Source organism: Aquarana catesbeiana, linkage group LG02 (assembly GCF_042186555.1).
Source record: "Aquarana catesbeiana isolate 2022-GZ linkage group LG02, ASM4218655v1, whole genome shotgun sequence".
Classification (NCBI taxonomy): domain Eukaryota; kingdom Metazoa; phylum Chordata; class Amphibia; order Anura; family Ranidae; genus Aquarana; species Aquarana catesbeiana.
The window spans coordinates 314,568,674-314,586,059 of record NC_133325.1 but is presented as its reverse complement, the minus strand read 5'-3'; the positions used below and the strand labels follow the sequence as shown (position 1 = coordinate 314,586,059).

The window sequence follows — 17,386 nt, the reverse complement described above, 5'->3', positions numbered from 1 at the left end:
GTTTGCATTTGCTATTAAATGTATCTGCCAAGTTATAGTTGCCTTGGCCAATTTAATAGGAGGTCAATTGATTTCGCCCCAATTCTGGAATTGCTGCACTTCTCTCTTCTGTCAATAGGTGTGCCCGGGTATCTGGTGACAAGACAAGGGCATTGCAAGGACAGATTAGGAATGATTAGGGTGTCTCAGCCAATGGGCAGGAATTTTCTTGGGTCCCTTGGCCTGCTGGGAGAGCCTTTTTATTTGGGTGGAGTCAGGTGATCAGGGTTCTGTGCCACCTGGACGGCTGTCTGGGTGGACGTGTGTTGTATTGCCCCGGGCTGCTAGGCCAGAAATCTAAGGCCTATCCCGGGGACATCTGGCTGCTAGGCTGTCTGAGGGCCTATCCAGAGGCAGGAGAGCAGCGTAGAGTTGGGACTGAAGGCTTGTAGTCCAACCAGAAGTAACAGTTCCGCCGGCCGGGGAACCAGTCGTGATCGGAGGTGGAAGGAAAGCTGTCGCCACTAAGGGAGCATTCACCATGCTACCGGAGATCATTGCGAGTAAGCTGAGGCCAGTACCAGAGCAGACTTCTCGCCAGCGGGGGACGGTGAAGAAGTGGGAAAGCTTCAGCAAGTGCCAAGTCAGGGACCCAGCAGGACAGCAGAAGTGACCCTTGTGGAGTGCCAAGCCAGGGACCTAACGTGTCAGCAGGGGTGAAGCTTGAAGAGCATCTGTGAGTGCCAAGCCAGGGACTCAGCAGTGAGGCGGGGGTGACGCCCGAGGAAGATACTGAGCGCAACAGTGAAAGAGCTCAGGGGATCCAGTGGCTAGTGGATCTGAAGTCTAGTGAGAGAGACTGGGAGCTCGTTGAGTGAAGACCCACAGTGAGTGAGTGTGGGGTAAAGAGAACTCTTCATGTTGCAGATAGTTGAATACCTTTAGCGTTAGTAACAGCTACAGGATTGTTGCCATAGGAGACAGCTCCTACCTATACAGAAGTGGTGTCCGGCTGGAGGCCTTCACCTGTATAGCTGTCTGCCTATAGAAGTCTCAGAGTCTGCCAATTAACATCGCATCTACCTAAGGGTGTCCTGGCCCTAACCCTCTCTCCCCTAGTTCTGTTTAAGAGACAATAAATCTCTTTGCATTCAAAAAGTGCCTGACACCAACCTGTTCATCTTGCATTACACCCACCATGCCTTGTAACCCACACTACACTGAAGGATGTCAGCTCTCCCTAACTCTGGAGGTAACTATTAGGCCTAAAGAGGCCCGGGACTTTGTTACACAAGTAATTTGCCTGGTGTACACTTAAAGTCAACACAGCATGACATATTATCAGCCCTTGATATTTACAGACAGTTGATTTTTACAAACTGTCCATAAAATTACTGACAGTTGGCAACCCTGGTCTTGGTAATATTTCAATACCACTGATCCACATCTACAAGTAATGTCCTGCGTTTGGGGAAACTGAATGTAGTTCCGCTCTTGCTCACTACTGAGTTTATATACCTATTCCCTCACTGTATATTGCCAGGGAGTGACACCCTCGATCTTACCTAACTTCTATCTCACTTTCATAATTTCTACCCCTTATTTTACTGGAAAATGATACCAACATTTATATATATATAATATATATCTCAGGGGTACCCAAACCAAACTTTTGAAGAGTGTGGGCCACTTTAGCGACTTGGTAACCAGTCCCTGGTTTTGTCTTTCGTGATTAATTGTATTTATTTTAGAATATTCATACACATGTAGAAACATTTCTGGATCTGGATACAAAAATATAAGGGGCCAAGTATATTATATATATTATTTCACCAAATTAATTTGATTAGTTTATTTCACCATATCCTATCAGTATGGGCAGGTGAATAATCCCCTGTCTTTACCAAACAGAATTTAGCACAGAACAATTTTTTAGAAATACAACAAAAGACATAAGAGTAGTGAAACACTTTTACTTACGCAGACGTGAGTTTATAACACATCTTGAAATCACAGTTGTAGTAATGTCTTTCTGCCAAGGAGACCACTACATCTAAGTTTTCCTGAAGCCCATCTACAGATTCTGGAATTACTGTTTCACTAGGTTTGTTGTACTGAAAAACACCACCATAGTTAAAGTTACTGCAGCAAAAAAGGTAAAAACAATGACAACAAAAACATGGGTGTTTTTATGCAGTAAATAACCCTATGATGAAAATATTGTTATGGTATTCTACATAGCTGTTTGATTCTACAACTTCTTGACCCATCGTTACCCTCGCATCCATTAAGACTTGCATGGTTCCTTGCTACTCCCTAACAGCCAATCATACATTAGCAAAAGGAGTACGTAGATCAAAAGAAATCCTGGAGAAGCCTTCTTTTTCAAAACAGAATAAGTAAATATGTTCTATTTCCCCATCCATAAGTGCCAGGTTCAAACAGAAGCTGACAAGCCGCCTGACAAGTCGTGCTCCATGCATTGCAATGGAACCGTTCTAATAGGAAACTATCAATGCCCCCCGCTGAGGCCACCGCCCGTAGAAGGGAATTCCACATCCTTGCCACTCTTATGCCCCGTACACACGGTCAGATTTTCCGACGGAAAATGTGTGATAGGACCTTGTTGTCGGAAATTCCGACCGTGTGTAGGCTCCATCACACATTTTCCATCGGATTTTCCGACACACAAAGTTTGAGAGCAGGATATAAAATTTTCCGACAACAAAATACATTGTCGGAAATTCCGATCGTGTGTACACAAATCCGACGGACAAAGTGCCATGCATGCTCAGAATAAATAAAGAGATGAAAGCTATTGGCCACTGCCCCGTTTATAGTCCCGACGTACGTGTTTTACATCACCGCGTTCAGAACGATTGGATTTTCTGACAACTTTGTGTGACCGTGTGTATGCAAGACAAGTTTGAGCCAACATCCGTCTGAAAAAATCCTAGGATTTTGTTGTCGGAATGTCCGAGCAAAGTCCGACCGTGTGTACAGGGCATTACTGTAAAGAACCCTCTACGTAGTTTAAGGTTAAACCTCTTTTCTTCTAATTTTAATGAGTGGCCACAAGTCTTGTTAAACTCCCTTCTGGGAAAAAGTTTTATCCCTATTGTGGGGTCACCAGTACGGTATTTGTATATTGAAATCATATCCCCTCTCAAGTGTCTCTTCTCCAGAGAGAATAAGTTCAGTGCTCGCAACCTTTCCTCATAACTAAGATCCTCCAGACCCTTTATTAGCTTTGTTGCCCTTCTTTGTACTCGCTCCATTTCCAGTACATCCATCCTGAGGACTGGTGACCAGAACTGGACAGCATACTCTAGGTGCGGCCGGACCAGAGTCTTCTAGAGCGGGAGAATTATGGTTTTATCTCTGGAATTAATCCCCTTTTTAATGCATGCCTATATTCTGTTTGCTTTGTTAGCAGCAGTTTGGCATTGCATGCCATTGCTGAGCCTATCATCTACTAGGACCCCCAGCTCCTTTTCCATCCTAGAGTCTTTAGAACCACTAGTTCTAAAATCTATATTTGTTTTGCCTTAATACATCCCTAAACACTTACCTGACCCTGTCACCGATCCAGTTCTATCTTGGCTTCAGCACTGCTCCTCACACTTCCTGGTCTTACCGGAGACACTGAGAACAGCAGAAGCCATAGGCTCTTGCTGCTGTCAGTCAAAATCCTGAGAGGAAGGAGCAAGGGCATGGGTTGCTAGCGCTGTGTATATGTATGCACACAGCCCAACTAAGGAGCACAGGTGCACAGGGTACCTCCTTAGAGCCTGGATCAGGGAGGAGGGGACAGGCCTGGCATGGCACTGACAAAGAGGAGGTATGTGACCACTCTGTGCAATATTGTTGCACAGAACAGAAGTATAACAACTTTAGCCAAAAAAAAAACAAAAAAAACCTTTAGCCCTAGTTCACACCAGTGCAGCTTTAAAATCGCGCTACTGCAGCATGATTTCAAAGCCGCCCAATCAGTGCAACTTTGATGTGCCATTTCATTGCGGCTTGCGACTTCATTTAATAGAAGTCAATGTAAGTCGCATCGCAAAAAATTAACACAGCAACATTTTTCAAAGTCACTGCGACTTGAGTTGCAACAATTTGGTTCTATTACTGTCAATGGGGTGCAACTTGCCATGCAATTTTAAACAATGGGGTCAACTTGCATGACTAGTCACACTGGTGTGGACCAGGGCTTAATATCACTTTAAGTTATGTGGTGCTTCATATACTGCATACATGCACACACAAAAAAAAAAAAATAATCTCTTGCCTCAGTTTTCATTTGATAGGCTTTAAATGTGCTCATATTTTAAAAGAAATTGACAATAAGTTTTAGTTTACTTAGCAGGAGTAAATGCCAAAATACACAAAATGTACTCATTTTATAAGTATTCATGTATGTCAGTCACTCTTTTTACCTTTTTCAGCTTGTTCTCAAAGAGGAAACGGAGGAGTTCCTGATCTTCTGGACATTTCTTACTAATGGGTAGGGAATCGAGAAGTTCTTTCTCTGCAAAGTAAAAAATGTATTTCGGAAAGGTAGAACGTGAATCAAGGCATAACCACTGGTGTTAGCACAAGTGAAATTAATATTTATATGGTGGACTTCTGAATAATGGCCTTCATGAAAATCACTGGCCTAATGTGTCTGCAACCACTACCACCCCATGCCAACAATTTAATTCCACCTCAGTTAAGAATCAAGTCTCTTTCTCTCTCTCTCTCAGCTGCATGATTCTGGATAAAATGAGAATCACAATTATTTTGCTTAGAATAAACATTGCGATTCTCTCACGATTGCTTTTGAAAGGCCGCTGCACAAATACAGTGCGACATAAAATATTGCAACGACAGCCGTTTTATTCTATTGGGTCCCTGCTAAAAATTATATATATATATATATATATATATATATATATATATATATATATATATATATATATATATATATATATATATATATATATATATATATATACACATATACATATATATACACATATACATACACACACACACACACACACACACTTGTAATCCAAAGCACTCGCATATCAAAGCGAGTTTCCCCATAGAAGTCAATGGAAACGAAGATAATTCGTTCCACATTGACTCCTATTGTATGCAGTACCACATGTGGCCAGAGGTGGGGGGGGCCCCGGAGACACTCGGAAACCCTCGGGTACGTAGCGTTTCCCAGTATTTCCGAGATGCTCCGAGTGTCACCGGCGCCCTCGCACCTCTGGCCAAATGCGGTATTGCACACCGCAGAGGCTTGAATCCTGTTCGTTTGCAAGACAACACTTGCGAACCGAGTCAGGATTTTTTTTAAAGTAATAGCTCGTATTGTGGAACGCTCGTTAACGGTGTTACTCGCAATCCGAGGTATTACTGTAATGTTTGGGGGGTTTAAGTGATTTTCTAGCACAAAATACTGATTTTACCTTGTAAACAACAAATGTCAGAAAAAGGTTTAGTCTTTAAGTGGTTAAACTGACCTCATTTACAGAGCGAAGTTCATTCCTTTGTTCTAAAAGAACCAAATAATACAATGTTTCTCTTTATGCTGAGCAATGTTGTGATAAACTTTACCAGCTTTTTTTTCCCTTTGACAGCTCTAAGCAGAGAATGGCTCTGCACCTACATGAATTGTGGAGATGCTGGATTAAGATCGTGAGGGGGGGGGGGGGGGGGGGGGTTGAATCAAGATCGCAATTTTTTAACGATTAATCGTGCAGCTTTACTCTCTAGAGGTGTTCTCCAGCCCCCTCGTCTCCCAATTCCATTCTCACCTCCAAGAATTCTCTAGAGCTTCTCCCTTCTTATGGAACTCCCAATCTGTCCAGCTATCTCTGATTCTGTCCACCTTTAGGCAATCGTTGAGAACTCCTTTCTTCAGGAAAGCCTAACCCACTTCCATACTGTACTTTTACTTCCTCCATTAACTCATTCCTCACCATTAATCCCTTGTATCACTTGCCTCTCCCTTTAGAATGTAAGCTTCAACAAACAGGGGCTTCCTAATGCGATATAAAATTCTTAAAAGAGAGAAGTATGGTTTTTTTTTGCTCATTCATACTTACCTAGGTGGATGCAGCATCGGTCTGATGCTGCATCTGTCCCCCGGCGCCTCTGCACTGAGAACCGAGCAATCCAACACCGTTGATGGCTCAGTTCTCACAGATCCCCGAGCAGAGAGCTGCTGATTGTCAATCAGCAGCTCTCCTCTCTGCTCACTGGAGCGCTGAGCTGTGGAGGGGCGTGGAGCGGTCGTCTCAGGGTACCAGCAGCTTGCTGAGAGGTTGAGTCAGTCATCAGTCCAGGCACTTGGCGGATCCAGTCTTTGTCATGATGACGCTGGACTGATTCCTATGATGTCAGCAGAGAGCGGACTGAAACGGGTCACAGGAGTGCAAAACGTATTGCACTCCTGTGATCCATATGAGAAGCCCAGCCAAACGAGCTCAGGCTGGACTTCTCCTTTAATAATCATCAATTACAATGTTACTTACAGATCAGGCAAAATTATCACACACAGTACCATCAAACTGCATGTCATATGAAAATATACCTATATTTACTAAGTATAAGTATTTGATATAATGCTTGATTGTAGTATGTAGCTCTAGTGTAGTTAGACAACTGACAGAAGGAAATTACTTCTAATAAAGCTCCCAAACTACACCATTATCTGTATCATCTTCATAAATGGAAGTGCATTCTAGTCATGAATTAGAGGTTATTATGAAAAATTCCAACCTTCTTGTGCTGTTAACATATGGTGTGCTGTTAAAAGGTCAAATGCTTCAAAGCAGTAAACATCAAACTTCAAGGCCTCTTTGTAGCTGTAAGTTGCTAGCATTCTGTTATCCAAGGCATCATATATCTTTCCACGCAACAAGCAAATGGAGCTCTTTATCTACAAAATATTATTAAATAAGAAAAAAAAAAGCTGTGAAAACCCCAGAAAAAAAAAGGTAAAAAAGCAGTAATGTCAGTCATGTGAGAACTCTGTAGACTATTATATTCTTCAACATAAATTTTAAAAGGTTTATTCATTGAGTTACATTACTTTTTTTTTTTTTTTTTTTTTTTTAAACATACCGACACCAGTCATATGATGATGCTGTACTGCACTGGTGACAGTATGTAAAACAAAAAAACAACAAAAAACAACATAAAAAAAAAAAAAAAAAAAAAAAAAAAAAAAAGGAGCCATTGTGAAAAAAAAAAAAAAAAATTCCAACTTCAATAAATCACCATGCCTATTACTAAATACCTTGAACTGTCTACTTTCCAAAAAGGAGGTCATTTGGGGAATATTTGTCCTGTTCTGGCATTTTCTGGCCTCAAGAAATGAGATAGGCCATCACTACTGATCAATTTTCAGATAGATAAGATATATTTCAGATATAGATATATCTATCTATATATACACACACATATACATACAGTGGCTTGCGAAAGTATTCGGCCCCCTTGAACTTTTCAAACTTTTGCCACATTTCAGGCTTCAAACATAAAGATATAAAATTTTAATTTTTTGTGAAGAATCACCTACAAGTGGGACACAATTGTGAAGTGGAACGAAATCTATTGGATATTTTAAACTTTTTTAGCAATTAAAAAACTGAAAAGTGGTGCGTGCAAAATTATTCGGCCCCTTTACTTTCAGTGCAGCAAACTCACTCCAGAAGTTCAGCAAGGATCTCTGAATGATCCAATGATGTCCTAAATGACTGATGGTGATAAATAGAATCCACCTGTGTGTAATCAAGTCTCTGTATAAATGCACCTGCTCTGTGATAGTCTCAGGGTTCTGTTGAAAGCGCAGAGAGTATCATGAAGACCAAGGAACACACCAGGCAGGTCCGTAATACTGTTGTGGAGAAGTTTAAAGCCGGATTTGGATACAAAAAGATTTCCCAAGCTTTAAACATCCCAAGGAGCACTGTGCAAGCGATCATTTTGAAATGGAAGGAGTATCAGACCACTGCAAATCTACCAAGACCTGGCTGTCCCTCTAAACTTTCAGCTCAGACAAGGAGAAGACTGATCAGAGGTGCAGCCAAGAGGCCCATGATCACTCTGGATGAACTGCAGAGAACTACAGCTGAGGTGGGAGAGTCTGTCCATAGGACAACAATCAGTCGTACACTGCACAAATCTGGCCTTTATGGAAGAGTGGCAAGAAGAAAGCCATTTCTCAAAGATATCCATAAAAAGTCTTGTCTAAAGTTTGCCACAAGCCACCTGGGAGACACATCAAACATGTGGAAGAAGGTGCTCTGGTCCGATGAAACCAAAATCGAACTTTTTGGCCACAATGCAAAACGATATGTTTGGCGTAAAAGCAACACAGCTCATCACACTCAACACACCATCCCCACTGTCAAACATGGTGGTGGCAGCATCATGGTTTGGGCCTGCTTTTCTTCAGCAGGGACAGGGAAGATGGTTAAAATTGAGGGGAAGATGGATGCAGCCAAATACAGGACCATTCTGGATGAAAACCTGTTGGAGTCTGCAAAAGACCTGAAACTGGGACGGAGATTTATCTTCCAACAAGACAATGATCCCAAACATACAGCAAAATCTACAAAGGAATGGTCACAAATAAACGTATCCAGGTGTTAGAATGGCCAAGTCAAAGTCCAGACCTGAATCCAATCGAGAATCTGTGGAAAGAGCTGAAAACTGCTGTTCACAAACGCTCTCCATCCAACCTCACTGAGCTCGAGCTGTTTTGCAAGGAAGAATGGGCAAGAATTTCAGTCTCTCGATGTGCAAAACTGATAGAGATATACCCCAAGCGACTTGCAGCTGTAATCGCAGCAAAAGGTGGCTCTACAAAGTATTAACACAAGGGGGCCGAATAATTTTGCACGCACCACTTTTCATTTTTTTATTAGTTAAAAAAGTTTCAAAAATCCAAAAGATTTCGTTCCACTTCACAATTGTGTCCCACTTGTTGGTGATTCTTCACAAAAAATAAAAATTTTATATCTTTATGTTTGAAGCCTGAAATGTGGCAAAAGGTTGAAAAGTTCAAGGGGGACGAATACTTTCGCAAGCCACTGTATACACATACCCCAAGTTCGTGGACTCTAATGCCGCGTACACACGAGCGGTCTTTACGGCAGACTTTGCCCGGCGGACTTTTCAACGTACTTTACGACGGACTTTCTGAATGAACGGACTTGCCTACACACAATCCACCAAAGTCTGTCGAATTCGTACGTGATGACGTACAACCGGACTAAAACAAGGAAGTTCATAGCCAGTAGCCAATAGCTGCCCTAGCGTGGCTTTTTGTCCGTCGAACTAGCATACAGACGAGCGGACTTTTCGACCGGACTCGATTTCGACGGATTAATTTAAAACATGTTTCAAATCTAAGTCTGTCCAACTTTTGAGAAAACAAAGTCCGCTGGATCCCACACACATCGAATTGTCTGACGAAATCCAGTCCGCCGGGCAAAGTCTGCCGTAAAGTCCGCTCGTGTGTACGCGGCATAACTTTCCTACAGACTAAATAATATACACCGATTTGGATTATTTTCACAAAAGAAATGTAGCAGTAAAAATTTTGGCTTAAATATTATGGAACATTTATTTGCAAAATTTTATAACAGAAAACAAGGAACACCCCCCCTTTAATTTTTTATTTTTTTAATGTTTTGATCTTTTTTGTTTATTTAGCAAAAAATAAAAAAACAAGTAGTGATCAAATATCACCCTAAGAAAGCGCTATTTGTGTGAAAAAAATAAAATAAATTCATATGGATTTAGTGTTGTATGACTGCACAATTGTCATTCAAAGTGCAACAGTGCTTAAAGCTGAAAATTGGGCAGGGCAGGAGGGGTTGAAAGTGTCGGTACAGAAATAGTTCAAGTGGTTGTAAATCCCTACATATACCCAGTGAAGTTACATAGTTAGTCAGGTAGAAAAAAGACACAAGTCCATCTAGTTCAACCATAAATATAAATAAAAAATTATATCAAACAATCCCATATACCCAATCCTATATCCACAGTTGATCCAGAGTCCTGACCTCAACCCGACAGAATACCTTTGGGATGAATTAGAGCGGAGACTGTGAGCCAGGCCTTAACATCCACATCAGTGCCTGACCTCACAAATGCGCCTCTGGCGATGCATACTAGCCCATTGTGCTTTTACTTTGCAGGGGAAAAAAAAAGAAAGGTTAAACTCATCAGGATTTACGTCCTCTAACCACTTGCCGACCAGCCAGCGTCATTATACTGCGGCAGGTCGGCACGATCCCGCGAACCATTGTAGCTATACGTCGGTATCTTTAAGCGGGATAGCAGGCGTGCGCACGCGATGCTCATGACCGCTGGCCATGAGCGATCATGGGCATGAGAGGCAAAACAGTTCTGTGAGGAGAGGAGAGGAGAGGAGAGATTGTGAGTTCCTAAGAGCTGGGAACCACGATCTCTCATCCCCCTAGTCAGTCCCATCCCCCACAGTTAGAACACACACACACATAGGGAACACAGTTAACCCCTTGATCGCTCCCTAGTGTTAACCCCTTCCCTGCCAGTGACATTTATACAGTAATCAGTGCATTTTTATAGCACTGATTGCTGTATAAATGTCAATCGACCCAAAAATGTGTCAAAAGTGTCCGATGTGTTCGCCATAATCTAGATAAAAATCGCAGATCGCTGCCATTACTAGTAAAAAAAAATAATAATAAAATGCTAGAAGACTATCCCCTATTTTGTAGATGCTATAACTTTTGCGCGAACCAATCAATATACGCTTTTTGCAATTTTTATTGCCAAAAATATGTAGAAGATTACATATCGGCCTAAACTGAAAAAAAATTGGGGCTATTTATTACAGCAAAAGGTACAAAATGTTGTGTTTTTTCCAAAACTGTCGCTCTTTTTTTGTTTATAGCGCAAAAAAATAAAAAAATGCAGAGATGATCAAATACCACCAAAAGAAAGCTCTATTTGTGGGAAAAAAAGGACGTCAATTTTGTTTGGGTACAGCGTCGCACGACCGTGGTTAAAGTTCATGTGCGTGTAAAGGCAGGCGTCCCAATATAATGTATTTTGTTAAGGGAAGGCCTTGCATATTTCAGCAGGACGATGCTAAGCCACATACTGGATCTATGACAACAGCATAGCTTCCTAGTAGAAGAGTCCAGGTGCTTAACTGGCCAGAACAGTTGAGCAGTTAGAATCCTATATCAGGCAAGAATGGGATAACATTCCTCTCCCAAAACTCTAGGAACTGGTCTCCTCGGTTGTCAGAGGTTTACAGAGTGTTATTAAAAGAAGAGGGGATGCTACATCGTGGTAAACATGGCCCTATCCCAATTTTTTTGAGACTTGTTGCTGCCATCAATTTCAAAATTACCTTATTTTTTCCTTAAAGTGGTTAACAGTTTAAACATTTGATATGTTTTCAGTTTTCTATTGAGAATTAAAAATATGGTTTTATGAGATTTAAAATCATTGCATTCCATTTTTATGTAGATTTTACACAGCAACACACCTTTTTTTGGAATTGGGTTTGTAAAAGCCACCAGGTGTAAAATTGTTGGCTGAATAGGGACAGCATCCTATCAGATGCAGTCACTGTTTGGGTATTCAAGCAACCATGAGTGTCACAGCTGACTGAATACAACTGCTAGCAGCAGGGTTAACGATACAAATAGCGTAATCTTATCAGTCTGTGACAATGGTTTATCAACTCAGATTTTACCGAGGACTGTGATATTTGCCATTCTCCAGAACTATCCCTTAAGATCTTTTCTTCCTTTGTATTCTTATCGAACAGCTTTTTACTGATGGGCTCCTCCATATCTAGGATATCAAGAGCCTGCTGGTACTCTTTTGCTGCATACTTGAAAAGAAATAAGAAAAAAGAGACCATGTTAATAATGAGTATGAAAACATTTCTAATGTTCTAGAGAAAAAAAAAAATATATATATTTTCCTTTGAAATCCCTTTATGTCTCAAAATGCTTCCCAAACTAGACAAATTAATAATTATAAGCACCTTAAAAAGAATCTCCAGCACTACACTCACTGTAATGACAAGTAAAGGGTCTGCTTCTCATGCACCAACAATCAGATGTTAGCTATTAGCTAGCTTCAGAATCATTCTCAAAGAAGTGCTCGTCAGTATTCAGTATTATACTTGTAGCTGTTTAGCAGTTCATTTTAAAGACACGATTAGCAAGGATATGAATGCCATAACCCCCTCCTCCCAGTAGCTCAAAAGATTGTTACCAGCACACTATGGGTGTCCAAAAATGTGTCAAAAGTGATGACATCGTTACAGCAGAAGTGCTTCTGCTGTAACAATGTGATTGCTGATTAACCAGTTGCCGACCGCCGCACGACGATGTACGTCGGCAGAACGGATCAATATCTGATCCGATCAGAATTATACTAGCGTCCCCAGCAGTTTAGGGGGGATCAGCCCAGATACCTGCTAGCACCTGTGTTTTGCCCCTCCGCCCAGCCCACCCAAGTGCAGTATCGATTGATCACTGTCACTTACAAAACACTAAACGCATAACTGCAGCGTTCGCAGAGTCAGGCCTGATCCCTGCGATCGCTAAGTTTTTCTGGTAGCGTTTGAGATCTGCATGAGAGCTGCAAAATACTCACCATGCCTCTCAGCAAATAGCTTGGGGTGTCTACTTTCCAAAATGGGGTCATTTGGGGGGGGGGGGGGGGGGGTTGTGGGGTTGTGCCATCTGGGCATTCCATGGCCTCCGAAACTGTGATAGGCAGTGAAGAGTGAAATCAAAAATTTACACCCTTAGAAATCCTGAAGGCAGAGATTGGTTTTCGGGGTCCCGTACGCGGCTAGGCTCCCAAAAAGTCCCACACATGTGGTATCCCCGTACTCAGGAGAAGCAGCTAAATGTATTTTGGGGTGCAATTCCACATATGCCCATGACCTGTGTGAGCAATATATCATTTAGTGACAACTTTTTGTAATTTTTTTTTTTTTTTGTCATTCTTCAATCACTTGAGACAAAAAAAATTAATATTCAATGGGCTCAACATGCCTCTCAGCAATTTCCTTGGGGTGTCTACTTTCCAAAATGGGGTCATTTGGGGGGGGGTTTGTACTGCCCTGCCATTTTAGCACCTCAAGAAATGACATAGGCAGTCAAACTAAAAGCTGTGTAAATTCCAGAAAATGTACCCTAGCTTGTAGACGCTATAACTTTTGCGCAAACCAATAAATATACACTTATTGACATTTTTTTTACCAAAGACATGTGGCCGAATAAATTTTGGCCTAAACGTATGAATAAAATTGAGTTTATTGGATTTTTTTTATAACAAAAAGTAGAAAACATCATTTTTTTTCAAAATTTTCGGTCTTTTTCCGTTTATAGCGCAAAAAATAAAAACGGCAGAGGTGATCAAATACCATCAAAAGAAAGCTCTATTTGTGGGAAGAAAAGGACGCAAATTTCGTTTGGGTACACCAGTGCTCTGGTCAGGAAGGGGGTAAATCCTTCCGGGGCTGAAGTGGTTAAAGCTTTAGAACCATTTTTGGACATTTATTGTGCTGGTGACATTCTTTCGCTCTGATTGTCTTCAGTTCCAGCCAACAGTCGGTGCAGCACCCATCTACACACACACACACGCCAGCGCAGCACCCCAGTGTGAAAGCACTCGGGTTTTCACACTGGGACTGCAGATGAGGCATTTTTCAGGCGCTTTACAGATGCTGTTTTTAGCGCTAAAGCACCTGAAAAATGCCTCCAGTGTGAAAGGGGTCTTAGGTTGTCTGAAGATTGACCTCTACAAACTTGGCAGTGCCTAGAAATTCCTAAAAATGGAGTGCAACTGAGCATGTGCAGAGCAGGGTGAGACAGTATGTTACTGGATTTTAAACAGTATAGGACACTTATTTTTAATGTTTTACTTAGCTATACACGCAAAAGGGGCCGCTCTGAAGTCACCTAGCAGGACTTAATTTTCTGACTAAAGTTTCATTTTAGGAAAGGCACCACTATCTGCTTTTCTTCATTACAGCATTCATATTTCAGCACATCAACCTATCCTTTTTTACAAATGAACAATATTTGTGAATGTTGTTAGTAGATTTTCCATATGAACTTTTTCCATATATTTTCCATATAAACTGTGTTATATACTAGTTTATCTGATCTGTTAAAACAATAATGGGGGTCTGCAAAACACATGTGACTGCAGTAAAATCATTTTGTACAGTTTCATACTAGTCATTGTTTTTAGGGTTACATATTATAAGAGGCAGGATTCTACATACATGACATCGAGCTGCAAGATAACGACATGCTTCATACACCTATAATGAAAAGTAAATACACATAAACAACATTAAACTTTTAAAAATATATTCCATAAATTCAATGCTACTCTGGTATACTGCATATGAACATACGTCTATTGTGGCACCGTTCAAAGAAGAAATAAAAACCATATGCCTATGTTTCTAGGTTTTCTTGTAAAAAGTGATAATCAAACTTGTTCTTTCAGGCCTACACATATGCCAGTGACTCATCTTTTCAACAACCCATTGTTCCCCTGAGACTCTCCCTTTTCAACAACCCATTGTTCCCCTGAGACTCTCCCATCACTGTTTCTCATGGTGGATTAACAAGGGTCTGTACAGAATATGGCACTTTCTTGGCTACAGACAGATAAAACCAGTAGAGTACTTCCTCCAAACTCTTAGGACGCTGGAAACATTCCACCACAGCCAAATACTCAACTTCTTGAATTCCCTCAAGGAGAACACAGATTACATTATGATGAGGACACTTTTTGATAACAGGTGCATATAGGATGCTGGTTTATGAGGGGGCATATCGATAATGTACCTTTTCCTTTCCGCACCCGTGAGAAAAATACCTTATTATTTACATGGAAAACAGATCTGGGAGCAGAAATAGATGTGGAGGACTGGTCTAGGTGGTCTATTATGGTGCACAAGGGTATCCTCAAAACCACTCTTGCCAAGGCAAATTATAAATTTTTGTCTCGTCAGTATATGGTGCCATCGAGACTTGCCAAGCTCTTCCCTGATGCCTCCCCTCTAACTTCTTAAATGCAATGAATAAGGAAACCAAGCCCCAGGTCTTACTCTTTTCATGAGTTTGGTTAATGAACTTCTGCCAAAATACACATTTTTTACATTAATCAGACCTGTTCTGAAAAATTCTGTAGAGTCTGTTAAACTTTCCTATGAATCACACGTACAATAACATTTATAACATTGCTATCTGTATAATGACTTACAGCAAAGTAGGGCGCACATGCTTAATTTACATTTTTTAAATATTTCTAACATTTTAGATGTTTGAGGAGAAGCTGTTATGGACGAATGCAAGCAAATCTGAACAGTCTTGCAGTGTCTCTGTCCTCACACAAATCATCGGGGACACACTGAACTATACCTCATTAACATACAATGGAGAAGCCCAGTTAAAACTTTAACCCTTTGTTAGGACAGATAGTGTTCAATTCTAGTGTACATCCAATAATGGAGACCTGCCAGCATAGTACAGACAGGGTTAATTATGGTACACATTAACTCCCTAACCCCCTTGCATTCCACAGGAAAATTCAGTTTAGGAGTAAAACATAAGAGTAAATAAAAAGTTGAGCAGCAATTTTTACGTTTTTTTTTGTTTTTTTTTTTTGTGAATGGGAAGATGTAGCCAATATAAAAGTAGTTATTATACAATTCAGCCTGCAAAAGTGGAAATACACTTTAAAGGCCAATGTCTTGTTTAGATTATTTCACAACAGCCAGGGCTAAAGCCAGCAACATACAGCTCACATTTTGTCAGATTCCTGCTGAAAAAACTTGTGGGCAGCACCCCCCCAGCGATGTTCACGATAGCCGTGGTTGTTCCGGGACTCTCCCTTAGCTGAGAAAGCAGCAGAAGCCCATTGGCTCCCACTGTTGTCAATCACAGATAGTATGACAATGAGGAGACAGTCGTGGGAGCGTGAGCTGCGGATCTGTGTGCAAAACCACGGCACAGAGCAGGTAAGTATAACATGTTTGTTATTAAAAAAACAAAAAAAACAAAGCTTTAATACCACTTTAAAGGTGCATGGATCATTACATATACAGTTCTAGTATATTTTTTCATTTGGAGTAAGCATTTTTTGCTATTTTAAATGCTATAATTCAAAAAATGTATAGGTATATATATATATATATATATATATATATATATATATATATATATATATATATATATATATATATATATATATATATATATATATATTATATATACACACACACACATATATACATACTGTACACACACACACATCAATACAAATTTAAATCATACCAGTACATAACAAAAAAGCAAAGGAAAAAAGGTACAGCTGAGCCATGTTTCTCAATTGTGAGTAGCACATTGTTCTAGCCATTCACACAGCGATAATTCAAGCAATAAACTAGCTAGCACTTACCTTATCCAATTTTCGTGACCGTAAAGCATGTGAAGCTCTGTGATACTGAGCAGTCAGATACAGACATTGTGCCAACCAATAAACATCTTGCGGTTCCTCTGGAAAAAAAAAAAAAATAGAAAAAGAAAAAAACTTTTTACATTTAAAGATTTGCAGGATTTTACCCCATTGCATCATCAAAAAAAAAAAAAAAAAACCCCGTTCACAGGAAACAAAATATTATCCTAATACCTGGAGTAATACTAAAATAAAGAATTAGAAGTTTTACCGCTACAACTAGTTGATCATTATGAGCCAAGACGCATTGTGATTTTCTTACAAATAGGTAGAGCTGCACGAGTCTGGCTAAAATGAGAATCACAATTTTTTTGCTTAGAATAAAGATCACGATTCTTGCGGCATATCATCTTTCACATTATACAAAAAAAAAAATAAATAAATAATATCGGGCTAAACTTTACTGTTTTTGTTTTGTTTTTGTTTTTTTAATTCATTGAAGTGAAGTGTATTTTTTCCTCAAAATTTGCATTTGAAAAACCGCTGCACAAATAAAGCGTGACATAAAATTTTGCAACAACCGCCATTTTATTCTCTAGGGTCTCTGCTAAAAAAAAAATATTATATATATATATATATATATATATATATATATATATATATATATATATATATATATATATATATATATATATATATATATATATATATATATATATATATAAAACGTTTGGGGGTCCTAAGTTATTTTCTAGCAGAAAATACAGACTTTTACTTGTAAGCAACAAATGTCAGAAAAAAGGCTTAGTTGTTAAAGCGGGGTTCCACTCAAATTTTTAACTTAATCTTACCCCCTTCAGTCAATTGCATAGATGTTCAAATGCCGCACGAAATTTTT

The 17,386-nt window shown here is 40.0% G+C and overlaps 1 protein-coding gene across 1 annotated transcript in view; it reads right to left on the bottom strand.

Annotated features, from left to right (window-relative positions):
- The window catches only part of CDC16 (cell division cycle 16), a gene marked incomplete in the record, with an annotated part of 57,692 nt that overhangs the window by 34,691 nt on the left and 5,615 nt on the right, over nucleotides 1–17,386 (bottom strand). Inside the window, 6 exon segments of the mRNA XM_073614732.1 lie at nucleotides 1,960–2,093; nucleotides 4,419–4,510; nucleotides 6,760–6,919; nucleotides 11,744–11,884; nucleotides 14,303–14,341; nucleotides 16,492–16,589. Coding sequence (XP_073470833.1) covers nucleotides 1,960–2,093; nucleotides 4,419–4,510; nucleotides 6,760–6,919; nucleotides 11,744–11,884; nucleotides 14,303–14,341; nucleotides 16,492–16,589 — 664 coding nt within the window.